Below are 24,928 nucleotides of genomic sequence, written 5' to 3' on the forward strand. Positions count from 1 at the left end.
ACTTCTAAATGAAATGGCAAACATATCCGAGTGCTGCTTAAACTGTCAAGTTATAAATCTCACAAGGTGGATAACGTATGTTCAATAAGGTACTCAAAGCAAGGCGCCTCAAAAACAAAATGCAAATATTCTATTTGTTTATGACTGTGAAGGCTACGGTCCCATCCCATCTTATCTGAGGTCTGGAATCAAAGGCGAGAGCCTTTGAAACGTAAAGCAAACATGCCCTGGGAGCACAGAGGCTGGTCTCTGGGACTCCATCTCTTAACTCTGTCCCTCTTAAAGGGGTGGGGGGAGGAGAAGGGAGATTCTCTGGAGCTGCTTCTGCTGGTGATGCGGGTACTTGTCAAGCCCTATTCCTGGAGGTTGAGATCTTCGCTCCCCTGCTGAGAGTCAATGTCAAGGTCAGCCATAGTGCCTGACACAGGGTGATGGGGAAGAACAAGGAAAAACGAGGCTGCAAGCACCAGCTGTAGAAACCCTTGGGAGTATATTAACAAAGAGAGGAAGTTTGGGTCACACGGGCAGAATCAGAACGGAAAGAATGAATGCAAAATTAAAATGAAAAGTCCTGAAGTGGTTCAGTTAAGAGCAGGTTAGGGGAACACCACCTAGCCACAGCCAACAGGAAATTTTTAAGAAGGAGAAATCGTTTAGGATAACATTTACTGTTTGGAGAAAAATGATTAGAAATACAAAGAGGCACAGTTTTCATAAAGCTTTGAGTGGGAAGCAGTATAACCCTCAAAGTCAGGTAAGACGAAGGGTGTTAAGTGGAACTCTGAAAACCTGTCAAAGTCAGGGGAGACAAAGAGTGTTAATTGTCAAGTGATAAGTTGTGCTTATCAAATGTAAGCACAAGTGATATCATATGAACGGATTCTGGATTTCTTGTCGACAGAGGAAGGGGAAAGACAGAGATGAGAAATCAGTAAATCACTGATCGCTTCCTATCAGGTTGTGCTCCTTTGAATTCGGGGCCTCTAGCCAGATGGTGCTACCCTTTTCCTTTTTGTGAGTTCGGTTGTGGTCTGTGGAGCCCCTGGGTCACTGATGTAAAAGGGTCAGGCAGCCATTCAGGGTGGAGGTTCCCTGGTGCTGCACCAGCGGTGACCTCTTAGCCCGGAGGCAGATTGCGCTCCTAACTGCATTGGGCAACCTCTGTCTCCAGCCCTGCTGCAGAAGGGAAGACCTGTGATGAGCAGACCCAGGGCTGGGTGGCCAGAGAGCAGACACCTAGGGGGAGAAGTGGGATGCCCAGACGCCCCATGGCGTCTGGACTAGGGGTAAACATCACACATTTTCAGCCACACTGCTGGACCAAGCCCTAGTTCACCCAGGGCAGGAGAGTGGGCAATGGCAGGGAATTCTTCCCGAATTCTAAAGAAGATCCTAATATAAAACAGATTGGCTGTGGAGAAACCTCCATATTGTCTTTCTCCTCCCGTAGAAGGAGGGCTGCCCGAGGGTGCAGAGGGTCTGGTCCAGGCCTGTGTACCACGGAGGGGTGTAAGGGAGGGGCAGACTTCTGGGCCAAGCCCAGGAGGTTATCATCAGAGACAGTGAACGGTGATTTTGAGCCCTCTGAGCCCAACTCTACCCAGCACAGGTCAGTGAGTCTGACCCTGACGTTTGCAATACAATGACGGAGTTTTCAGTGTCTGATTATGTTCTGCCCACCTCATATCAGCCACCTCTAGATAAAGTAGTTGACTCCATCCCTCAGACACAAACGGTAGAATTTCTCCAGATGGCCTAGTGGTGGGTGTCCCTAGTTGGAGCCCCCGTGCCCCCCACCGTCTCCAGAGATGTAATGTGGGGTTTCCTCCTACCCTTCTTGTCTGGGTCTGGGAGGCCAGTGGAAGCCTGTCGTGCAGAGTGAGGCCCGACGTATTTGATCCACATGATCCCCAGGTGCCCGGCAAGTTTTCCACTGGGAAGAGTTTGTATCTGTTGGTTGCATTTTTCATTGGCTCCAAAATATAGGTGTTATTTTCAAATGTAATGAGTCCCCTGTTGAAAAAGAAAGAAGAAAAATTACGTAACTTTTAAGGGCAGCTTCTTGTTTATGGCTAAAACCCAGTTCTTAATGACAGAGAGTATAAAAAAAGAAATACCAATTTATTTATATATCCTGGGTCTGAATTGGAAAGGGCATTTCTGTGCCATATGCTTGCATTGACTTATTTTTGCAAATATTTTGGAAGACAAGTCTGAGAAGTTTTTGTTTCAAATGTTTTATGGTAAAGAATAGACTGTTTAGTCTTCATGCCTTTCATTTGTTTTTTACTTCTCGAGGATACATTGCTGGGAAGAAGAGTTGAGACAAAAGATGTTTCATCTGCTTAGAGAGTAATTAGATCTAAATTAGCAGACATGATTCCGAAGGGAAATCTTTATTATTTTTTTTTTAAGGAAAATTCCTACATCTGAATTATTCATTCTGATCAACAAAATTTCCTAAATAGTTGAAAGGATTCTGATATAAGTTTGAATATAAACTTAAGCTTTTTTAAAAAAAACTTATTGTTGGGCTTCCTTGGTAGCTCAGATAGTAAGGAATTTGTCTGCAATGTAGGAGACCTGGATTCAATTCCTTGGTTGGGAAGATCCCTTGGAGAAGGGAATGGCTGCCCACTCTAGTATTCTTGCTTGGAGAATTTCATAGACAGAGGAGCCTGTTGAGCTGCAGTTCATGGGATCGTAGAGTTGGACATGACTGAGTAACTAACACACATGGTTACCAAAGGAGATTAGATTAGATTATAGTCGCTCAGTCGTGTCTGACTCTTTTCGACCCCATGGACGGTAGCCTACCAGGCTCCGCCGTCCATGGGATTTTCCAGGCAAGAATACTGGAGTGGGCTGCCATTTCCTTCTCCAGTGGACCTTCCCAACCCAGGGATCGAGCCTGGGTCTCTTGCATTGCAGACAGACGCTTTACCGTCTGAGCCACCAGGGAAGACCAAAGGAGGGTGAGGGATAAATTAGGAGTTTGAGATGAACAGATACAAACTACTATATATAGCATCGATAACAACTAGGTCCTACTGTATAGCAGAAGGAACTATATTCATTATCTTGTAATAACCTCTAATGGAAATGAGTCTGTTATACACATAAAGGGGAATCACTTTGCTGGACACAAGAAACAAATGCAACATTGTAAGCCAACTATACTTCAGTGAAAAAAAGGGTTTTAAAAAGGATGCTTTCTTGGGTACTTTGCTTATTTAATTTGTGGGCAATGTGTGAATAAAGGAACCAATGTAACGTAAGTGCACAAAGCAACATAACCGTTCCTCGAAGAGCTGAGGTCTGCATCTGGGTCTGTTTGGGCTAAAGGTATACAGCTCTTTAGAGGCCTGAAGAATGCCTCAGCACCGAGACCAAGAAGGAGGCCTTCAAATCCAATGATCTGGTTTGAGTTCCAGCTCTGCCATTTCCTGGCTGTGTTGCAGGACTTGCATGGCAGTAGCTCTTTGTTTGGAGAAGGCAAAGGCAACCCACTCCAGTACTCTTGCCTGGAAAATCCCATGGACGGAGGAGCCTGGTAGGCTGCAGTCCATGGAGTTGCTAAGAGTCGAGCAGGACTGAGCGACTTCACTTTCACTTTTCACTTTCATGCATTGGAGAAGGCAATGGCAACCCACTCCAGTACTCTTGCCTGGAGAATCCCATGGACGGAGGAGCCTGGTAGGCTGCAGTCCATGGGGTTGCTAAGAGTTGGGCACGACTGAGTGACTTCACTTTCACTTTTCACTTTCATGCATTGGAGAAGGCAATGGCAACCCACTCCAGTACTCTTGCCTGGAGAATCCCAGGGACAGAGGAGCCTAGTGGGCTGCAGTCTATGGGGTTGCACAGAGTCGGACATGACTGAAGTGACTTAGCCGCAGCAGCAGCAGCAGCAGCTCTTTGTTATTGACAAGGGCAGACCCAAGGATGAGGCTTCTGTTAATATACCCATTCAAAGACTGACCATTTCAGGAAGATCCTGTGCTTTGTTCACATGTCTCTCCCTATCCTGGCCATCTGTGGCTCCGTGGTACAAAACATAGCATTAATAAGATAACTATGCTTCTTATGGGCTTCTCTGGTGGCTCAGAGGGTAAAGCGTCTGCCTGCAATGCATGCTTCTTTAGGAGTGACAATAATGAAGAAAGAACCCTTTGTGCTAACATTTACATTTGGGAATAAAAATATAAATTCTTTTTAAAAAACTATTTTACTTTATTTATTTATTTGGGCTGTGCAATACCTTAGTTCTCTGACCAGGGATTGAACCTGAGCCCCCTGGAGTGACAGCACAGAGTCTTAACAACTGGACCACCAAGGAGGTCCCTAAATGCATAAATTCTTTTAAAAAATAGACATATATGCTAAATATTTTAACTTGCAGAGACAGAAGGTGGCATTAGCTCATGGACCCCAAGGCATGTGTGACCTTCTGGAGAAGGACAGAGCTGAGGCTGTGTCCTTGCTGTTGTTCAGTCACTAAGTCAAGTCTTTGTGACCCCAAGGACTGCAGCATGCCAGGCCTCCCTGTCCCTCACAATCTCCTAGAGTTTGCTCAAGTTCACGTTCATTGAATTGGTGATGCCATCCAACCACCTCATCCTCTGCCACCCTCTTTTCCTTTTGCTTTCAATCTTCAATCTGTACCAGCATTAGGGTCTTTTCCAATGAATCAGCTGTTCACATCAAGTGGACAACTTACTGGAGCTTCAGCTTCAGTGTCAGTCCTTCTAATGAATATTTAGGGTTGCTTTCCTTTAGGATTGACTGGTTTGATTTCCTTGTTGTCCAAGGGACTCTCAAGAGTCTTCACCAGCACCACAGTTTGAAAGTATTAGTTCTTCAGTGCTCAGTATTCTTTATGGTCCAACTTTCACATCTGTACATGACTACTGGACTATGGGGACCTTTGTTGGCAAAGTGATGTCTCTGCTTTTTAATACACCGTCTAGGTTTGTCATAGCTTTTCTTCCAAGGAGCAAACATCTTCTAATGTCATGGCTGCAGTTACCATCTGCAGTGATCTTGGAGCCCAAGAAGAGAAAATCTGTCACTAAGGCTGTGTCCTACTTCCTGGAAATGAGCCATGTCAGCTTCCTTTAAGTGATGGGGGAACATCAGCCTACAGGTTGGTTTTTGACTTTCTCTTTCCAATGTGGAACAGGAAATTCTTTAAACAGGCTCTTCCTGATGTTGAAATGAGTTTTTTTTGGAGAAATGGAAATTTGGGTAACAGTAAACTGGCAGCTCCGAGAGTTCCCACACATCTAGCAACTTCTGTTACCAATCAAGTTGACCACAATCATAAATGAACACAATTTTCATGGAAAATTCATCTGATTGTAAATAGACACTTAAAACACACTGACTCTTAACCTTTTTTGAGACATGAATCTCCTTACACTCTCCCCAGGAGAATTCACACATACATGCTGCTGCTGTCGCTAAGTCGCTTCGGTCATGTCCGACTCTGTGCAACCCCATAGACGGCAGCCCACCAGGCTCCCCCGTCCCTGGGATTCTCCAGGCAAGAACACTGGAGTGGGTTGCCATTTCCTTCTCCAATGCAGGAAAGTGAAAAGTGAAAGTGAAGTCGCTCAGGCCTGTCCGACTCTTAGCGACTCCATGGACTGCAGCCTACCAGGCTCCTCCGTCCATGGGATTTTCCAGGCAAGAGTACTGGAGTGGGGTGCCATTGCCTTCTCCGTCACATATACATAGATCCATAATATTTTGCAGAAAATTTAAGGAGATTCAAAACCATGGATGTGGTCCATGGACTCCAAGTTTAGGGAGTCAGTTCTCACATGTGATTTATATAGCCTGAACCCAAGGATTTGAGAAATAGCTTAGTCTTTAAGTAACAGCTGAAAAAGTCAGGTGCTCCATCAGTTTCTTTCAGATAACCTGAGCTTGTTCCCAAAGGAAAGAGATTGGAAAATGTCTCCCACGATTGCTCCTTTATTTGTTCAGCCATTCACTCATCCTGCATTTACTGATGACCTACTTACAAGTGACCATTTAATCGTTCTTATATTTTAATGGAATGACTGTATTCTAATACTCAAATGGCATAAAAAGAGAAGGTATGAATTAGGCAAATATTTATTTTGAATACAACTGGTAAACCCCCCCACACACACCAATCAGTTCATTATTATTCAACTGGCTTACTCCACGGGTCCTGTTCTGTGAAGTCTCAGAAGCAGTGGAAGGAACAGCACAGTCATGTTCAGGATGATCACAGGCTACCTGAAATGATGGCACTGGGATACACAGGGCACTTGGGAAACATTGGGGAGTGAAGCTGCGTGTTACCAACACTGGCGGCATAGCTGCTCAGAGACAGGGAAACTGGAGTAACTGAGGACGTTTCGGCTTATTTCGAATCCCACAGGTCGACAGAAAGTCCTTGCACAGAGGTGTTCTCTTATACTCCCCCACCCCCTCCAACTAGCGTCTTCAGGAATCTCAAAGCAGACCATACAGACATGGCTCTGGTCATCAACTCTGGGGAGGCTTGCATTTTTTTTTTCTTTCTTTGAAAAGTTCTTTATGAACTAAAACTTAGATTCCTAAGTTAAGATGGGTAGTAGGAGATTTCTGTTTATTAAAGTTGATTTTGTAAAAGCCTCAATTAAGAAAAAGCTTTTTTAAAAAAGAGGCCAGGGCAAAGTGGAAAATGAATAATACACTTGGAGGGAAAAGAGAGATTGGCTAGAAAACTGACTTTCCAGCCCCCAAAAGAAAATGACACCAACATTTCATCTTGTATTGCAACATTTTCTATTTTGCATTGAATTTCAATAAGCTTAAAACTTACAGTAAAACATGTCACCAAGTTCTAATCATGAGAAGCATATGACTGAAGAAGTTTTTCTACTTAATGGAAAATTTCTAGAAATTGTTATTCAGTCATAAAATTGTTCTGGTATCTCCTTTTATCTTTTAAGTCATCCAAGGGCCAGATGTTGAGAAACTGGGGTGAAGTCTTTCCCTTTGCTGCAAACCATTGGCAGCCTAGAATACATCTTAATTAAATAATTGCTTTGGCCTGTCTTGTGTATAATTAATCACTTAGCTCTAGAGATTGCTGGAAACCACAGTGGACACAAAATTCAAGGATTCAGGGTTTCTGAGATTTAAAATTTGATGTTCTCACAGCCCTTTCTGGCCCCAGGCTAGATAAGCAGATGTGATTTAAGTTGTATGTCATAGGTAGTTCGTTGTAAACTTGGAGTTGGAAGTATCTCAGAGTGAGGGATTTAAATCCAGCAGACTTCGAAAGTGAGGCTCTTTTCCCACTGGTAGAGGAGGGGGAAAGCTTCAAAGTCAATTTGCAGTGTCTGGGAGAGATGAAGAGTGTGGGTATCTTCTCCCTGGGGATATTAGGAGGCAGAGGGGAACACTAGACCAGCCCTTATGGGGAGGGTAAGGCCACCTTCTGGAGAAGGCAATGGCACCCCACTCCAGTACTCTTGCCTGGAAAATCCCATGGACAGAGGAGCCTGGTGGGTTGCAGTCCATGGGGTCGTGAAGAGTCGGACACGACTGAGTGACTTCACTTTCACTTCTCACTTTCATGCATTGGAGAAGGAAATGGCAACTCACTCCAGTGTTCTTGCCTGGAGAATCCCAGGGACGGGGGAGCCTGGTGGGCTGCCGTCTATGGGGTTGCACAGAGTCGGACATGACTGAAGCGACTTAGCTGCAGCAGCAGCAGCAGCAGCAGCAGCAGCAGCAGCAGCAGCAAGGCCACCTTCCAGGGCAGTCAGAGGTGGTGAATGGAGGAGAGCAGAGGAGAGGGGGTGGTTGAGGGTGAGGACGGCCACCCCTCATGGCACCCTGCCTAGGATACACCTGGTCATTTTCCCCACTGTCAAGGCCACACAGGTAGCTGGAGATACAGGTGGGACCCAATCTTGACCCATGTATCTGAACCTTGAGGTGGTCAGCTCCCACACTCTCCTGCCTGCCTCCTGCTGGCGCTGTTTCAAGAGGGATGTGGAGACAAGAACAGGGCTGGCCTTGATGGAGGGCAGAGGTCAAAAGGCAAAGGGCCAGAGAAGTGGAGTTACTGCTCTGAAAACAGCCAGCCTTATTTTAAATGTTGGAATCCTACTGTTTTTCTTTCAGAGGAAACAAAGAGAAATCTATTAAAATTTTAAGTTGATTCTGTTAGCTTTCAAAGTGATAACCCAGGCGACCTGTACTTCCTCAAGATAAGTTTTGTTCTTCTTAAAATTCAGTTTTTAATCTCCAAAGCAATGGTGCATCAGGCAGTAACACAGCTTAATGGTGCTGTTCTTACTATGATTTTTCATACCACTCCCAGGCAAACAGGATAGGGCACATGGATTTTGACAACCTGTAATAAGACGATGATTCAAAAATATGAATTAATCTGGCTACTTCCATGTTCAGCTGCTAACTGAATTTTCTTGAAAAAAGACTTTTAGGCTCAACACTGTGTGGCCAGGACTTCCCAGCAGTCTCAGTGGTAAAGAATCCGCCTGCAGATGCAGGAGACACAAGGGACACAGGTTTGATCCCTAGGTCGGGAAGTCCTCTGGAGTAGGAAATGGAAAGCCATTCCAGTATTCTTGCCTGGGAAATCCCGTGGACAGAGGAGCCTGGTGGGCTACAGTGTATGGGGTAGCAAAGAGTCAGACATGACTAAGCACGCACTGGTGCACACACATAATGTGCTGTCAATCATGAGTTGGCATGAAATTCAATTTCAGTTCCTTTATGGGAGGAGCTCATGGGTAAAAATAATATCCCAGCCCATTTGTGTTTGAAACATAGGGATAGCAGCAGTGATACTAGTGAACCCATTAGTATCATCAGAGTTTTTAAAAACATTTTTTGGCTGTGCCACATGGCACGTGGGAATCTTCATTCCCCCATCAGGGATCGAACCGTGCCGCCTGCATGGGAAGTAGAGAGTCTTAACCACTGAACTCCCAGGGAAGTCCCTGGGCTTAATTTCAACAAATAATTTCCATGTGAAATACTCACGTGCAATCAAAACAAATACTCATTATCCCCTACTATGTGCAAAATGCCGGGCCGTCTCCCGTGGTACCCATAAAGACGTCTCACCTGTGGTTCCTGCTTCAAATGTAATTTATAACCAGGTTTGGGAGACATGACCAAAGAGGTAAAACAAGCTGTCATAAAAGATTTTAAGAATACCTCTTACTGGCACATCGATAATAAAAATAGCAGCTATGATTGATGGCTACCCCGAGCCAGGCTCCTTTTAAAAATAACAGCTATATTGAGAACTAATTCACCAACCATTAAGCTTCCTCTTTAAAGCATGCAATCCCCTGGGTTTTAGTATATTCACTGAGTCGTACAAACAGCATCCCTGTCTACCCCTGAACACTCTCATCACCCTCGAAGCAAACCCTGTTCCATTAGCAGTCACTGCTCAGCTTCCCCGGCTCTTGAATTTTGCAAATGTGATAAGTTTCAGGATCTCAAGATGAGATTATTCTGGACTTAGGGTAGAACCTAAATTCAGTGATGTGTGTCCTCATAAGAGATGGAAAAATGAGAAGCACAGGGACCCAGGGATGAAGTCACATGGACAGAGGCAGAGACGGCAGAGATGCGGCCACAAGCCTAGGAATGCTGAGGACGGCCAGGAGCCAGGCATGGACGGATTCTCCCGCAGAGCCTGCAGAAGGAGCTAACCCTGCCAGCACCTTGATTCAGACTTCTGGCTTCCGGCACCACGAGAGGAGACCCTGCTAGTGCTTTAAGCCCTCCAGTGTGTGGTCCTGTGTTAAAGCAGGCCTAGGAAAACAACATGGCCCACGGCTGGACCTGGCTCCCCAGCCTGCTCCCTGTCCTTGGCGACTCTGGATGGTCAGCCCCTCTCCTATGTCCCTGAGGGCTTGTGCCAGGGTGGGCACCACTGACTTCCAAGTGTAAAATGCCAGAGCAACTCCGAGCTGCCCACAGGCCGGCAGTCAGCCCAGCATGGTTGATAAACGGCCTGTGGGAAACGGGGGGCCTTGAAGGGAGCTCTGGGGGGACCTGGAGATGCGAGGCAGCTCGGGAACCAGGTGAGGGGTTGAAGGAGTAGGAGAGCAGGTGAAACAAAGGTCTGAGCACGCTCAGAATGCAGTGAATGAAAGAGAGACATATGTGGATGGACAGCAGGGCCCACAGAAGGGGGGTGGGCATGGGACCCGGACAGTGATCAGCCATGGGCAAGGCGCTGACCTTGGCTGTAGCCCGCAGGCTGCCCCTGTGGCCACATCACTTCCTGCGCTGCACACGCTTCGTGCAGATGACGATGCCGACTCTTCTAGGCATCTCCAACCTCCAGCCCCCAGGACCTGGCTCCTGCTGGCCCCTCTTCCTCTGCCTTCCCCACCTCCGTCCGGGCCTCAGTCAAATCCACAGGCTCCTTCTCTCGTAACCAGTGGTGACCCCCATCCTCTGGCCTGTAGGATGCCAGCTGCCTTAGGGCTACATCTCCCGGCAGAGGCTTCCATCGTCCAGGGCAGCCCTCGGGCAGAGGCTTCCAGGCTGACCCAAAACCTGTGAGGTCCACGCCCACCATCCCTTCCTGCATGGTTCCCTGGGCCCCTCTGCTGAGTTTCTTGTGTGGTTCTGTGTGACCTACTTCGTGGCCCTGACTTTGTTACATTAAAATGATATCTGGCTGGGCAGGGATGGCATGTGAGGAGGTGATGGATAAACGCCTGTGGAAACACTGTTGAACAAGCATTGGAGTGAAAAAGAGGCTCTGATGTGTACAGCTTATGGAGCTGTGTGGTTTGGAGTGCAGAGGATGGCGGGACTTAGATGATCAAGCAGTGTTTTTGAAACACGACCTTCTGGAATGTGCAAGATGGTCGTGAAGGGAAGGGTGGAGGCAGGAAGTGTGGGTGGGAGGCAATTTAAAAACCTGGGTGGGAGGGCTGCTCAGGGGTGGTGGTGGGGAAATGGGGAAGGGGGGATACTGTAAGCGGGGGTTAGGGAACACAGACAGGGGCTGGGGCCCTGCAGGAGGTATTCAGAGACCCCCAGGCGCCACACTTAGGAGCCTGGGATGGGCTGGATCTGTAATGGAAAAGAGTTCAGGAAGGGAGCCCGTCTGGGGATGGAGGAGTTGGGATTTGGACCTTCCACGCTTTGAATGAGAGTGGGGCTTGGGAGAATTGGACTTGACCTTGGGGTCCTGCAGGGTGGGGACCAGAGCAGCCTTGGAGATGGTGTGGATGGGCTCCGAGCCCAGCTGTGGCCCCCCACAGATGTTTACACAGGATGACGGAATGAGTGTCTCCATGGGAAGAAGGTGACAGGAGCAGAAGAGCCCTGGGCAGGGAGGGTGTGGCCCGCGGGGTAAAGGGAGGCCAGTGTAGCCCAGACGAATAGAAGCTACAGGAGCAGAAGGTCACAGAACAGAGGTCAAGGTCAAATTCACTTCACTTCCACTCTAATCTAATTTCTTTCTTAATATGATCTACTATGCTTTGAAGATTTTTTTTTTTTTTAATAAACTTTGGACTGGCTAGAATTAAATTTCACTGCCCTCCTGATGGCCTGGGGACAGCACATTGATTCCACCAGCATTTATTGAGCATTTATAATGTGCCAGGTTCTAGGCAGTACCAGGGTGGGCCCAGGGCCCTGCTTTTCTAGCAGATAGGACAGCACAGGCAAGGCCATCTCCACGTGCCTGACTTTTCAGTCCCTTAGACCACTGTGGCCTGGGTCATTTAGGTTGAGCTGTGAGACCTGGAGAACCCACATCCACCTGCATTGGCAAGCACTCAAGTCTGGCTTCGAGGTACCAGGGAGGCCAGCAACCCCACAGCATCTTCACCCCACAGCAACCCTTCACTCTGGTCCTGCAGGAGGGCTGAGCCTCATTTCCCAGCTCTAGTCTTGCTCCCTCCATCTTGCTTTCTTCCTAAGATCCTTTGTTCACTTTCTCAACTGAGATTTCTGGTCGACTTCTTCAAAGGGATCAATTCAATTTAGTTGTTGTTCAGTCGCTCAGTCATGTCCGACTCTTTGCAACCCCATGGACTGCAGCACACCAGGCCTCCCTGTCCATCACCATCTCCTGGAGTTTACTCAAACTCATGTCCATCAAGTCGGTGATGCCATCCAACCATCTCATCCTCTGTCGTCCCCTTCTCCTCCTGCCTTCAATCTTCCTCAGCATCAGGGTCTTTTTAATGAGTCGGCTCTTCACATCAGGTGGCCAAAATATTGGAGCTTTAGCTTCAGTGTCAATCCTTCCAATGAATATTTAAGACTGATTTCCTTTAGCACTGACTGGTTTGATCTCCTTGCTGTCCAAGGGACTCTCAAGAGTCTTGTCCAGCACCACAGTTCAAAAGCATCAATTTTTTGGCACTCAGCCTTCTTTATGGTCCAACTCTCTTATCCATACATGACTCCTGGGAAAAGCATAGCTTTGACTATACAATAGGCTCTCAGCACATCTTAGATGTGGGAGGCAGCATGAGATAGTTTCAAAAATTCAATTAAACAAAAATACTCAGATGTGAGCTTATTTGCTAATTGAATAAGTACACACATTGCTGTGTTCATTTAATGTTTTGTATGTATTTTAGGTATGTAATATAAAGTTTACTGCACTAAATTTTATATAATGAAATCGACTATAACACAAAATGCAGGAATACTTCTTGCCTCCCAACACTATTGAAAAATAGTCCATCAACTTATTTTTCAAAAGATAGAGTTGACTAGTGCTATGGTCCGTGGGATCAGAAATAACCATTATAATGAAAGTAATCATTTTGTGAGCGTGTGCATATCTATGCTCAGGTATTGTAAACCCCACTTAAAAATGCATCTGTCATTACAACAAATGCCTGGTTTACAGCTCTACCAGCCTCCTCATCTATCTTGTGAATGCTTTTCCTTACGTCTGTTCAAGCAAAAAGGTGGTTCCTTAAGAAATGAAGCCTAATTTTAACCGTCCTGCCTACAGGGGATGGGAAGACTCTGAGCCCCCGAGACTCCTTGTACCAGATTTCTGAGCAGGAACTGAGAGGTGGGGAGCGAGAGAACAAGGAGACATGGCGAGAGACAGTTGCTTCCCTCCAGGATCTCACGCTCTCTCTGGCCAGGGTGGTGTCTGTGAATCAAATCAGGACACGGGGACATGGCTGTGTGGATGCTCCAGTGGGAGGGAGCCAGGGCTGGACATCTGTTCCATCACAAAACACAGCCGCTGAGCTTCTCTCGGGGGTGAGGGCAGCATCCTCTCCCCACCATTGGAACAGTTTGGTACTTGTGCCCGACAGTGCTGTGGAGCATCCGTTGGTCATGGGGATACTCCTGGGCTAGGGCCTCGGGAGCAGGGGATGAGGCACACAGCAGCGAGTGCAAACAAGAGAGAGACCAGGAGAACCAGGAACACTGCGCTGAAACCGTGCTAAGGAGGGCAGGGCATCTTGGGGAGACATACGATACGGTACAAAACTAACTTACGGCTTGAACTTCCCGTTTGACTTGGAGTCCTTTCAAAGGAAGGATAAGCTCCATGGCTGAGCTCGTTGTTATGACCTATTTTCCACGTTGGACTTCATTCCCTCCATTAAAGAGCTGTTTCCTCTTTAATCCCCCTGTCTACTGGGATCTCCAGGCCTTTCTCTCTCCTTATCTGTCCCCCTTCGAGACTCAAGTGAAGAAGGATGACTTGTTTGCTTCCTCCCTCTCTTCTCTCTTCCAGGACGGAGCTCTCCCTGCCTGCCCATCTTTTGATCAGCCCTTTTTGAAGCAAAGCAGGATGTTCCTTCTCTGCAGGACTGTAATCTGCTGGGCTCTAATTAATGCGTCCCCCAGGACTCTCGACTTTTCCTCCACATTCCTAGCTCTGAATGTATTCTGGGGTCACACCATATTTCACTTGATTTTTAATCCCTATTTTCTTTCTCAAACTCTCCCAGGCTGGTGCTACTCCAGTTGCTTTTGTATCCCCCCTTGCAATTGATTCTTCCGCCAGGGAGCAGTTGATCGAATACAGCTTTGTCTCCGGTCTGATTCTCCCCTCGCAAGATCACAGAGTTGACTGCATAACTCCGGAATTTCTCTGTTGACGCACGGTCTGCTGCTTTTGCAGTAACAGCACAAAGATCTGGGAAGCTGACATTCTTCGGAGCACCATCTCCACGCAGTGAGCTCTGTCACGCTTCCCACCCAGCCTTGGTGGTCGACCCCAGATGCCGTAACACTTGTTCCCCTGACTTTCCCCGAAACTCCAGCCACAAGTATGTCACAGGATCCCTCTGCCAAACTGTGGTCTGTGCCAGGTACCCACAGGAGGGAACGATCTCCAAGTGCCGGAGACAGGAGGTGGGCCGCTGAGACTCAGCCCCTCTGGGGAAGCTGGTCAGAGAGGTGGACCCCTCTGTGTGGGGTCCTGACAGTTACCTGCACCTTTGGGGGGATGGGCCCGGGATGAAGGATGTGGAGTAGAGAGGCAGCAGCAAGGCCAAGCACAGCGGGTGGACCTGTCCTATTTAAATATTACTCAGAATGCTCTGTCTACCCAGTCCTTCATCTTCATGATTTAAACCTAGTTAGTTAATACCACCAGAGAAGGCAATGGCACCCCACTCCAGTACTCTTGCCTGGAAAATCCCATGGATGGAGGAGCCTGGTGGGCTGCAGTCCATGGGGTCGCTAAGAGTCAGACATGACTGAGCGAATTCACTTTCACTTTTCACTTTCATGCATTGGAGAAGGAAATGGCAACCCACTCCAGTGTTCTTGCCTGGAGAATCCCAGGGATGGGGGAGCCTGGTGGGTTGCCGTCTATGGGGTCCCACAGAGTTGGACATGACTGTAGCGACTTAGCAGCAGCAGCAGCTAATATCACTGGTTTGGCCACACCTGTCCTTGGCTCACCTGCATCTGTGCTCAGTCAGTTGCTTGCTTTGTCTCCTAGTGAGAAGAGGCCCTTTTCATTTTTATGAAGCAAGCAGTTGAAATGCAGATACCTAAAGTCCTTTTTTTTTTTTTTAACACCAGAAATTGTTTAGCATGGAGCCACATGGACAAAAGATAGTCTCCAAATCCTTAGATGCTGGAAAGCAGCCAATGTACAGGCCTGAGGATGACCTTGAAAGAGGGGCAGCCAAGGAAGGCACACTGCAGTGGGGGGGTTGCAGTGGGGACAGACGGGGTGGTCCTGAGGAGGTGGGGGGCATGGGGCTTTCAAGTTTTCACAAGAGGACTCCTGGGTCCTGTGGAGGCGAGGCCCACCCACTGCTGTATTCCTTTAGAGCGACTGGAGAAGGGGGGTGGTCCGCGGTAGCTGTGCTTAAGAGCAGAGTTGTCACCATCAAGGTCACTTACCTGAGACCAGAACAAGTGCTGAGACTGACCGCCGATCCAGAAGAGCCTTGCACACGTCCATGATAATAACAGTGACCCTGAAAAGACGAGACAGCCACTCAGTCACGATGCCGTCCTGCCCACTCACAATAAAACCACCGTCTCCAACCACCTTGCTTTCAGCAATGGAATTCCCTTTGGCATAAGATATTGAACCAGCGGTCTTAATGTTTCATGCCAGCCCCTCGTGACCCAGCCAGGATCCATGGCAGGAATATCTGATTTGCTTAAGAGATTATCAGGAGGGTCTTTAATTGCATCCCAGCTTCATTTTCATCTCTCTGAAACCCTTCAGGAAAGCCCTGATGCAGAAGGTTTGACACAGTCCAGCAGCTGAACAAATCACACGGCCATTGCCATTTCCCACTCGTGTAAATTGTCTTTTGTAATGAGACGAGGAACTGTATGGGGTATTTAAGCACACTGTGAAATGCAATAAAGTGAGGCCTAAATCTATGACTTAGGAAAACAGAAAAGGAGATGGGAGGAAGGCGGGGTGAGGAGAGAGAGAGGGTTCCTGGATGAATTGCCCAACTGAGAGCAGAGAGGCTCTCCTAGCAGGAGAGAAAAATAAGAAGGTCTTCTGAGGCAAAAATCCCTGGGTGACGTGCCTGCAAGATTCAATTTCTTTAATCATGTCACTTGCCAAAAGAAATCACAGCATGGACACCTCCTCAGTGAAGACAGATACCTGTCCGGAATCAAGGTTAATTTTATCGTTGAACAAAGGTTTCGTTGCAGCCCCAATTAAGTGGCTGGCTGGCTAAGTGCACTCAGCGCTCCTCATTGAAGGCATCCAAAGTCCACCGGTGTGTGGTCCCCAGCAGTGGGCTGCGTCTTCCAAGGGGCAGGGGAAGTGGGTGCTGGAGTTTCAGCCTCAGCACACAGCTCCTTCGGTCAGGGACTCACTTTTCCAGGGCAGGGCTGGGTGTCCTGTTGTCCTGCCTGATAGAGACAACGTTCCAAAGACCACCTTGACTGTGCTAAGCAAGGGGACTGGAGGAGACTGGGTGGCCAGGGAAATCTGATGATACCGTGAGAAAGGGGCCACGATGATCTCTTTGTCAATGAACCGAGGACAAACTTTTGGGATCATCTGAAAGGCAGGAGATGGGAGTGCTGCAGGGCACTTGTTCTTTGGACTTTCTCTTGTGGATTCTGGAAGTCCTTTACATATTCAGGATACTGACACTTTGCCTGTTACTCTGTAAGAAACGTCTTTTTACCTTACTCACGGTATCTTTTGTTGTACAGACTTTCCAGTTCTCCTAAAGTCAAATTGATACACCTTGGGTATTACTTTAGATGGCTTTCTTCAAGGTTATTCAGATGTCCTCTCTTGTTTTCTTCTGTTTCTATAGTCTGAGGATTAGCTCTTTAAATTGGAATTTTTTCTTGTGTAGGTGTGACATTGCAATCTAACTTGCCCCATGAACCGAGAGCCAGCTGTCCTTCACCACCATGTTCCTCTTCTTAGTCCCCTTGTCGTGTATTGAATAACCACACACGTATCTGGCTCCGCCTCTGTTCTCTGGGCTAGACCACTGAGGCAGACCTCTCTCAGTCCATTCCTGAGCCGTCACCACACTGTTTTCATTCCTCTTTTTCTATAGGAACATTTTGATATCAGAGCAAGTTCTCTCTTTGGATTGTGATTCCTTTCACGTACCATAAAATCACCCTTTTAAAAGCATGCTATTTCGGGCATTACGGCCTTCACAATGTTGTGCCAGCATCACATCTAATTCCAAAACATTTTCATCATCCACAGAAACCTCGCACCCATTAGCAGGCACTTCCACTACGCCCCACCCTCAGCAACCACTAAACTACTTCCTGTCTCTACGAATCTGCCTCTTCTGTTCATTTCATGTAAGTGGAATTGTACATAATGTGGCCTTTTGTGTTTGACTTCCTTCACTTAGCATAATGTTATCAAGGTCCATTCACATTGTAGCATTGAAATGAGTATTGGTACTTCATTCCTTTTCATTGCTGAATAAAATGACATTGTGTACTTAGTCGTGTCTGACTCTTTGTGACCCCATGGACTGTAGCCTGCCAGGCTTCTCTGTCCATGGGATTTCCCAGGCAAGAATACTAGGGTGGGTTGACATTTCCTCCTTCAGGTAATCTTCCTGACCCAGGGATTGAACTCAAGTCTCCAGCATTGGTAGGCAGATTTTTTTTTTTTTTTTCCATTGAGCCACCAGGGAAGCCCAAAATGATGTTGTAGGGATATACCAAATTTTGTTTTCCCATTCAACACTTGATGGGAATTTGGGCTGTTTCCACTTTCTAGCTGTTTTGAATAGTGCTGCCATGAACATGTGCCTACAAGTTTTAGTGTGGACATGCTTTTTGGTTCTCTTGGGTATATACTGTGGTAGGTATATGGTTACAAATGGGTAGGTGGGATTGCTAGATTTTATGGTGACTCTGTCAACATTGTGAAGCACTGCTGAACTTTTTTTCCAAGCAGCTGAACCATTTTGCATTCTCGGAGTGTGGGAGGAATGTGCAAACTTCGCATCCTTGGAGTGTGGGAGGAATGTGCAAACTTCGCATCCTTGCCCACACATGCTATTGTCTACGCTGTTGATTACGTCCGTCCTAGTGTATGTGAAGTAGTATCTCTCTGTGGTTTTGATTTTCATAATGACTTAAAATGTTGAACATCCTTTTTTGGCTGTGCTGCACGGCATGTGGGATCCTGGTTTCCCAGCCAGGGATAGAACCCGCACCCCCTGTACTGGGAGCTCAGAGTCCTAACACCTGGACCGCCAGGGAGGTCCCCGAACATCCTTTCATATGCTTATTGGCCACTGGTCTATCTTCTCTGGAGAAATGTCTACTCAAATCCTTTCTCTGCTTTTTAACTGGGTTTCTGTCTTTTCATTGTTGAGCTGAAAGAGTTCTTTATGTAACCTGGATACTAGACCTTATGTGATTTGAAAATACTTTCTCCCACTTTGTGTGTTGTTCTCTCACTTTCTTGATGTATTTTGAAGCACAAAAGCGGATCACTTTGATGAGGTCCAAACTCTCTATTTTTTAATTTATTTGCTCATGCTTTAGGTCCCATATCTGATAGACCCTTATCCAACCTAAGGTGATGAAGACTTATTTTTAAGAGTTCTGCAGGTTTAGCTCTTGCATTTAGATATTTGATTCACTTTGAATTAATTTTCATACATGCTTAAAGTAGGGGTCCATTTTCATTCTTCTGCATGTGGATATCCAGATGCCCTGAACCATTTTTTAGAAATCTATTACTTCCCTAATTTGTCTCAGCAACCTTGCTGAGAGTGAGTTTTCTTTTGATCCTATTTTTCTTCAAAAGTTTCTACACTATTATAGGCTATTTTCTCTCTCAGGTAAATTTTAGAATCAAATTTTAAGCTCTGCAATAATCCTTTGAGTTTTCAGCTTGACTACTTAGAATGTATGGGTCGGTTAGTCAGGATTTGTAGTTTTCAAATAATGAGCTTTTCTATTCACATACATGGCATTTCTCTTCATACAATAAAGCCATTTTTTGCACCCTTTGGTCTAGTTTTAGATTTTTTTTGGATGGCTTTGGAAAGTTTTCATTAGGTTTATGTCTAGGTATTGTATAGATTTGTTGATATCTCAAATAGGATCTTTTTTTCTATTTCATCTTATGCATGGTTATTTTTAGTGTAAAGGAAAGCTTTTTTATTTTTTAAAGTTGATCTTGTAGCAGACATTGCTGTTGGGCCATCTTATCAGCTTAATAGTTTGTGGCATATCTTGGATTTTTATATTGTCGGTTAAACCTACCACAAACAATGAAAGCTTTGGGGGGCTCCTTTTGGACCCCCATACACTGTAGAGGAGTGGGGTGCCCAGTGTCCAGGGACAGAGGTGGGATGGGGAACCACCCAGAGAGGGAAGCATATGTACAAAGACGGGTGATGGGGGAGAAGGACAGTTGAGGGAGGGCTAGAGGATTCGCTTGGCTAGAGGATTCAGGCACAGACGTAGGCTCACTGCCCTTCTCCGCCCCCGCTGGCAAGAACATCCTTTTCAAACAGCACATGGCTCGGGAAGGGGTGCGTGAAGGGCAGTGATGGGGCACCCTGCATCCAGCCAGGCCACAGGCATCCAGGCAGCCCACGGGGGACCCTTGCTACCAGTCTGCCTCTTCAGTTTCCATGGCAAGTAACTTTTAAAAGGCTCCATGGACTGCCCCTCCCTCACCCAGGTAACTCTAGCTTTGGGTAGAGTTGGGAGTTATAACAATTCTAGAAACATGGGGAGATTGTACAACTGGAATGCAATGCCCCAGGGCATCAGGGGGGTGTGGTCCCCTCTGCACAGGGTTGGGGTGGGGTTCAATCCTGGGCACCCAGCAGGCATGTAGGAGCTGAGACGACTCAGAAGGTGAAGCAACCCAGCTGGTGTTCCGTTTAGGCTGCCTGGGGAACCAGCATCACTCAGCTTTCACCTACTTTTTTTGAGAGTCCTGTGCCTGAAATCATTTGCTCTTTTTTAGAGAACTGTGAAATACTGCTATCAGAAATCAAGTATTGGTTAAAAAATTAAAACCCAATTGGTGACAATAGTCTATAATGACTGACCTTTGAAATCAAACTCATTTATTCTCAGTCTCAATTTACTTTTTAATAGATTACTTATCAAATGTACTTTCAAATTAAATACTCACAAATATAAGCTCATTAAAGCATGAGCTGAGAACAAATTAGTATAAAATTAATTTTCAGTTCAACAACGAGGATGAAGCATTGCTTATCAAAGAGGAGGGAGCACATCCCAGCTCTTGTACACTGGCCCTTAAACAACTCCAGCTCTTACTCAGTGCCAGAGTTAACACCTCATTTCTAGCTCTAACACGGCTTTCTGTTCACCTTCAGACAGTTGACTAGCAAGTCCATCTCTCACTCTTGACTTTTACTAGAACTCCAAATTCCAGATCCTCCATGACAATTACAATCTCATGAATTTCTTTTTTTAAAAACATGATTAACTAAATGTGATTGCATATTTATAAGGTAGTAAGTCATCATACAGGGCTTCCCTGGTGGCACAGTGGTAAAGAAGCTGCCTGTCAATGTAGGAGACCTGGCTTCGACCCCTGGGTCGGGAAGATTCCCCTGGAGAAGGAAACAGTCTCTTCAGTATCCTTGCCTGGGAAATCCCATGGACAGAGGAGCCTGGTGGGCTATGGTTCATGGGTTCACAAAGAGTCAGACATGGCTTAGCAACTAAACAAGTCATCATACGGACAAATTGACAAACCAGAGAGACAGACTCATCACACTAGGTGACACGAAATTGGTTGGGGAATTTGGCTCTGGGGAGTGGAGGTTTGGGGGGCTTTATGCCCTTTGGCATGGACAGGGAGGACTGGCGTGCTGCGGTTCACGGGGTCGAAAAGGGTCGGACACGACTGAGCGACTGAACTGAACTGATGCCCTTTGGCGGTAGCCCAGGTGGAGGGAAAAGTGCAGGCAGCATCACCTGGGGGCCAGCAGTGTCCACTCAGCAAGGTCTCCAGGGGAGCGTGTGTCCCCATATCTGAGAGCCAGGCTGCCTCCCTTGGACTGATGCCAAGAGGCAGGAACCAGCCAGGCTGCGTAGATTTGCAAACACACGGCCTGTTGAACCCAGATGTAGACACATGTGAGGGACACAGGCATCTGTCATGTCTTGTAGGTGCCCCCAGGCCTGCTGGTTCAATCGATCACAACAATTACCCCTGAAAACCTGCCATTCAGTTGCCTCCAGAGAGTCAAGCTGTGTGTCTCTTTCTATCACACTCGTGTCTCTAAACAACAAGACATCATCCTGTTTGCATAGTCGTCTTGGCCCAGTTCTGCTGATCCAATACATTCTCTTTCTACCAACAAAACATAACACAGAAAATAGTCCCAAACATGCACAACCACAAAATTACATCTTTTCCTCTACAAAACCTCTAACCATGTATTTTATATACTTATTACTTAACCTAATGCATTTCCCCCTCCTCCAGTAAAATAAATTCTCCTTCTGTTTAATACTATCAATCAAATATAATAGCAGGGAGGAGGAATATGGAATAAGAAACCCTGAGCTTGAAAATAGTAGCCCTCAACTCCATGTAGTATGGGAAGTAAAACAAAAATTCTGTTACCCAACTCTCAGCGGACTAGAAAGGAAGGAATGTTATCTGCTAAATTGCTAACAAAAGTGGGCTGACGTTGGGATTAAAAAGGTCCTGTGAGCAAACAAATTCCATGAAGGAGTGAGCTGAGCGAAAATGATTCGCAACGTTCTTTTCCTTGGGAACTGGGTGGGGCCTCCCCCGCCGCATGCAATGTGACCAACTGTCTCGATTTAGTGTTTGGATCACACTGTGTTCCACCTGGGAGGGAACTTCCGGCTCTTAAAGGTCGACCTTCCTTGAACAGATGCAGAAACCGAGGCCCTGACCGGTTAAATAACTGTCTCATGTCACAGAGCTGGTTCATGGCAGAAGAGGAAAGAAAAACCAAGCCTCTCAACCCCAGGCCAGACAGCTTCCCTCCACGTCTTGCTGCTATGAACATGTGCCCTCATGAAGAAAACTGATCCCCCAAAATCCACACCTGGATGGAATGCTTTCTCAAGCACAGCTGGGCCTCATCCCCACATCACTCAGGGAATCCGAGGAAAGTCAAGTCATTTCCAAACGCAGAAAGATCTGCAGATGGGAGGGCCGTGACAGTGAGTGAGTGTGTGCTCACACGGGCATGTCTGTGTGTGCACAGGTTGCTCCACTGTGGTCCAGTCTTCCCTCACTTGTACAGACCTTCAGGCCTCCACAAACCAAGTGTTTGCTTGAGACTAAAACAAGGTGAGAGTGCATTTGAGCAAAGAAAAAGTGACCTTGCAGCTCTGTGTGTTTCTGAAGTGGAGATATTATGCTTTCCCCTGGAAGCTTCCCTTGGAGATTCCCAGGTGGTGCTACTGGTAAAGAACCCACCTGCCGATGCAGGAGACATAAGCCATGCAGGTTTGATCCCTGGGTGGGGAACTCCCTGGAGGAGGGCATGCAATTTGCTCCAGTGTTCTTGCCTGGAGAATCCCTTGTGGGCTACAGTCCATGGTGTCCCAAAGAGTCGGACACGACTGAAGTGACTTGGCATGCACGCTTTCCCCTGAGAGTGTATTGGACAGATTGTTGAGAAGTCAGCACACCCATGCTCTCTGGCCCATGTCTGCCCCATCTTTAACCATCTCTGCCCTCCGATATAATAATCGCTGCTCCCAGCTCTAAATCATCTCTGCCCCCAACTCTAGCAAGTACCATGTCCATTTAAAAGACTAGGAAGGACCAACCTCAGGGCCATCACATTACTGTTTGGTGCTGGAACTCAGCACTAGAGGATGCAGCTTACAAAACTGTGCTCACAGTCTTTGAGACCACCCTGCAGACTCAGCCTGGAAACAGTGAGTCTGCAATAGTGAGAACGCTGAATCGACCCAGAGCTGGAAGTCTTATGGACTTCCATATGAAGCCACCAAATGGAAGCCACCTCCATTTCTAATTTGTGAAATGGGATTGAGACTTGCTGCCCAGGGTCTTAGGGATCAAATAAATCTGTGAAATGTGTGTCACTGTCACCGATCTGGGATATGACAACATGTACTTAAACCCATTATGCTTTAAGCACTGGGTTCTGCCTGTCTAGTTCCCTCTGTGCTGGGTCCCAGGGGCTCAGCGCCATTTTGCTGAATGAATAAATGAACATGTGCAGGAGAAGCTGACCCCTGAGAAAGCAGAGGGTGTGATTTTCTCACACTCCTGCACTAGCTCCTAACTCCCAGCTCCCAACCTTCTTGGCAGTCGTGCAGAACTTTGTGTGGATGGATGAACAGGAGTCGGAGGGGTGTGGCAGGGGGTGGTGTGGAGGAGCTGAGGCCAGTGGCCCCTCATGCAGACACACACCTGCAGAGCCCAGCTCCGGACATAGCTCACGGACCCCTTTCTTGCCCACAGCTCCCTTTCTCCTTCCATCATCCTGATACCTGAAGGACCTCAGAAGAATAGATGGTCCAGGGGGGTTAAGAGAGGCTGTGAATCCATCATCAAAGCGGAGCAGTGGCTACCACGGGCTCGCTCCTCTAGAAGCCTGTGTGTCTGGTTCATATTCACGTTCCCAGCTGGTTCAAGGTTCGGGCTCAGATTTCAGCCCGGCAGCCTCCCTCCCTGCCTGCAATCCCAACCTCTACACCCCCTGCTTCCACACCGAAGGCTGTCCTAGCCCCCTCTCTCCTGAGAGAAGGTGAGTCAGCACACCTGGGGTGCTGGTGGAGACGCAGTGCACTTTCCACACGGATCTGGCTCTGCCATTGCCTAGCTCCTAAAGCATCTTTGTCACGGATTCATCATGTCCCCTGTGGTCAGATGGCATGTTCCTCGAGGATGGGGACCGTGTCCCCTCCATCCTGCACAGCACTGTGGGGCACTGGGGCTTCCTCAGTTCCCATGGGCTTCAGAGCAGGGCACTCAGCAAATTCCCAGAGGGCTCCTGGTCCCTCCCTGTATCCCAGGACAGCAGGCGAGCCGAGCATCTTCTCCCCTCCTTCAGATGCATGTGCCAGGTATCTCTCTTCACAGCAAATACCAGCCCATTCCTGAAGTTGCCTCACTACAGTTTTATAGACCGAATTCCATGACAGAAGCACCACGGCCAGGGAGATAGAACAGACTCCTGTGTTTGCATCATAGTGGTTAGGAGCTCAGATCCTAGACTCAGGTTGTGTGAATTTGAATCCTTACTAGCTGGGAGCTTGGTCTGCCTACTGAAGCCCTCTGTGTCTCAGATTATTCAGCTGGGTATACAAATAACATATTGGGAGTGTCAAACAACCAAGGACACATAAAGCCCTTGGCACAATGCCTGGCATAGTGTTGGTGCTTACTCCATGTCACCGTGGGCACTCAAGAACACTTGTTGTTGAGTGAGTGTGTGTGTGTGAATGAATGAGTGAATTCATGTATGAAAAGGTAGGGCGTGTCACCATCATGGGATTCCCATGGGAAGACTGGTCTCAGAATTTTGGACTTGCGGACCAGGAAGGGATGGAGGAAGTGACCGAGGAAGTGACCGATGATTTGGGAGGATCAAAATATGAGTGAAACAGGGCAGGGCATAAATAGAAGGATGTTCTAGAAGGATCATGTAGGCAGCAGTGGCAGCTGGAATACACGTAGGAGAGATGAAAAGCAGGGAGAAGTTTCAGGTGGCCAGAACATCTTCCAGCTGAGAAGTGAGGAGCTGGGCTGCAGCTGCTGCAGGGTCAGTGGATCAGGGAGGAGGGATAAGACGGCCGTGAAGGTGGAAAGCACTTTGGGACACGGTGAGGACCTGAGGGGAGGAGGGGGTGTCTAGTGCCTCATCAACGAGAGGACAGAGCAGCCTCGGAGACACAGGCAAGCCTGGAAGAGCCGATGAATTAGGTGTGCGGCGAGTACACACATGGTAGGGAAACA

General features: G+C 47.3%; 1 protein-coding gene across 2 annotated transcripts in view; it reads right to left on the reverse strand.

Moving 5' to 3' along the window:
• ADAM12 (ADAM metallopeptidase domain 12) overlaps positions 1–24,928 on the reverse strand; it is a 394,287-nt gene that overhangs the window by 113,202 nt on the left and 256,157 nt on the right. For both annotated transcript variants that reach the window (XM_086378404.1, XM_086378406.1), the window contains exons 5-6: positions 15,385–15,461; positions 1,833–2,013 (exon numbers count right to left, since the gene is read on the reverse strand). In XM_086378404.1, coding sequence (XP_086234530.1) covers positions 1,833–2,013; positions 15,385–15,461 — 258 coding nt within the window. The remainder of the gene's footprint in view (positions 1–1,832; positions 2,014–15,384; positions 15,462–24,928) is intronic.

This window comes from Bos grunniens, chromosome 26 (assembly GCF_055505025.1).
Source record: "Bos grunniens cultivar Pamir isolate PY7600 chromosome 26, Bosgru_T2T1.0, whole genome shotgun sequence".
In the NCBI taxonomy this organism is placed as follows: domain Eukaryota; kingdom Metazoa; phylum Chordata; class Mammalia; order Artiodactyla; family Bovidae; genus Bos; species Bos grunniens.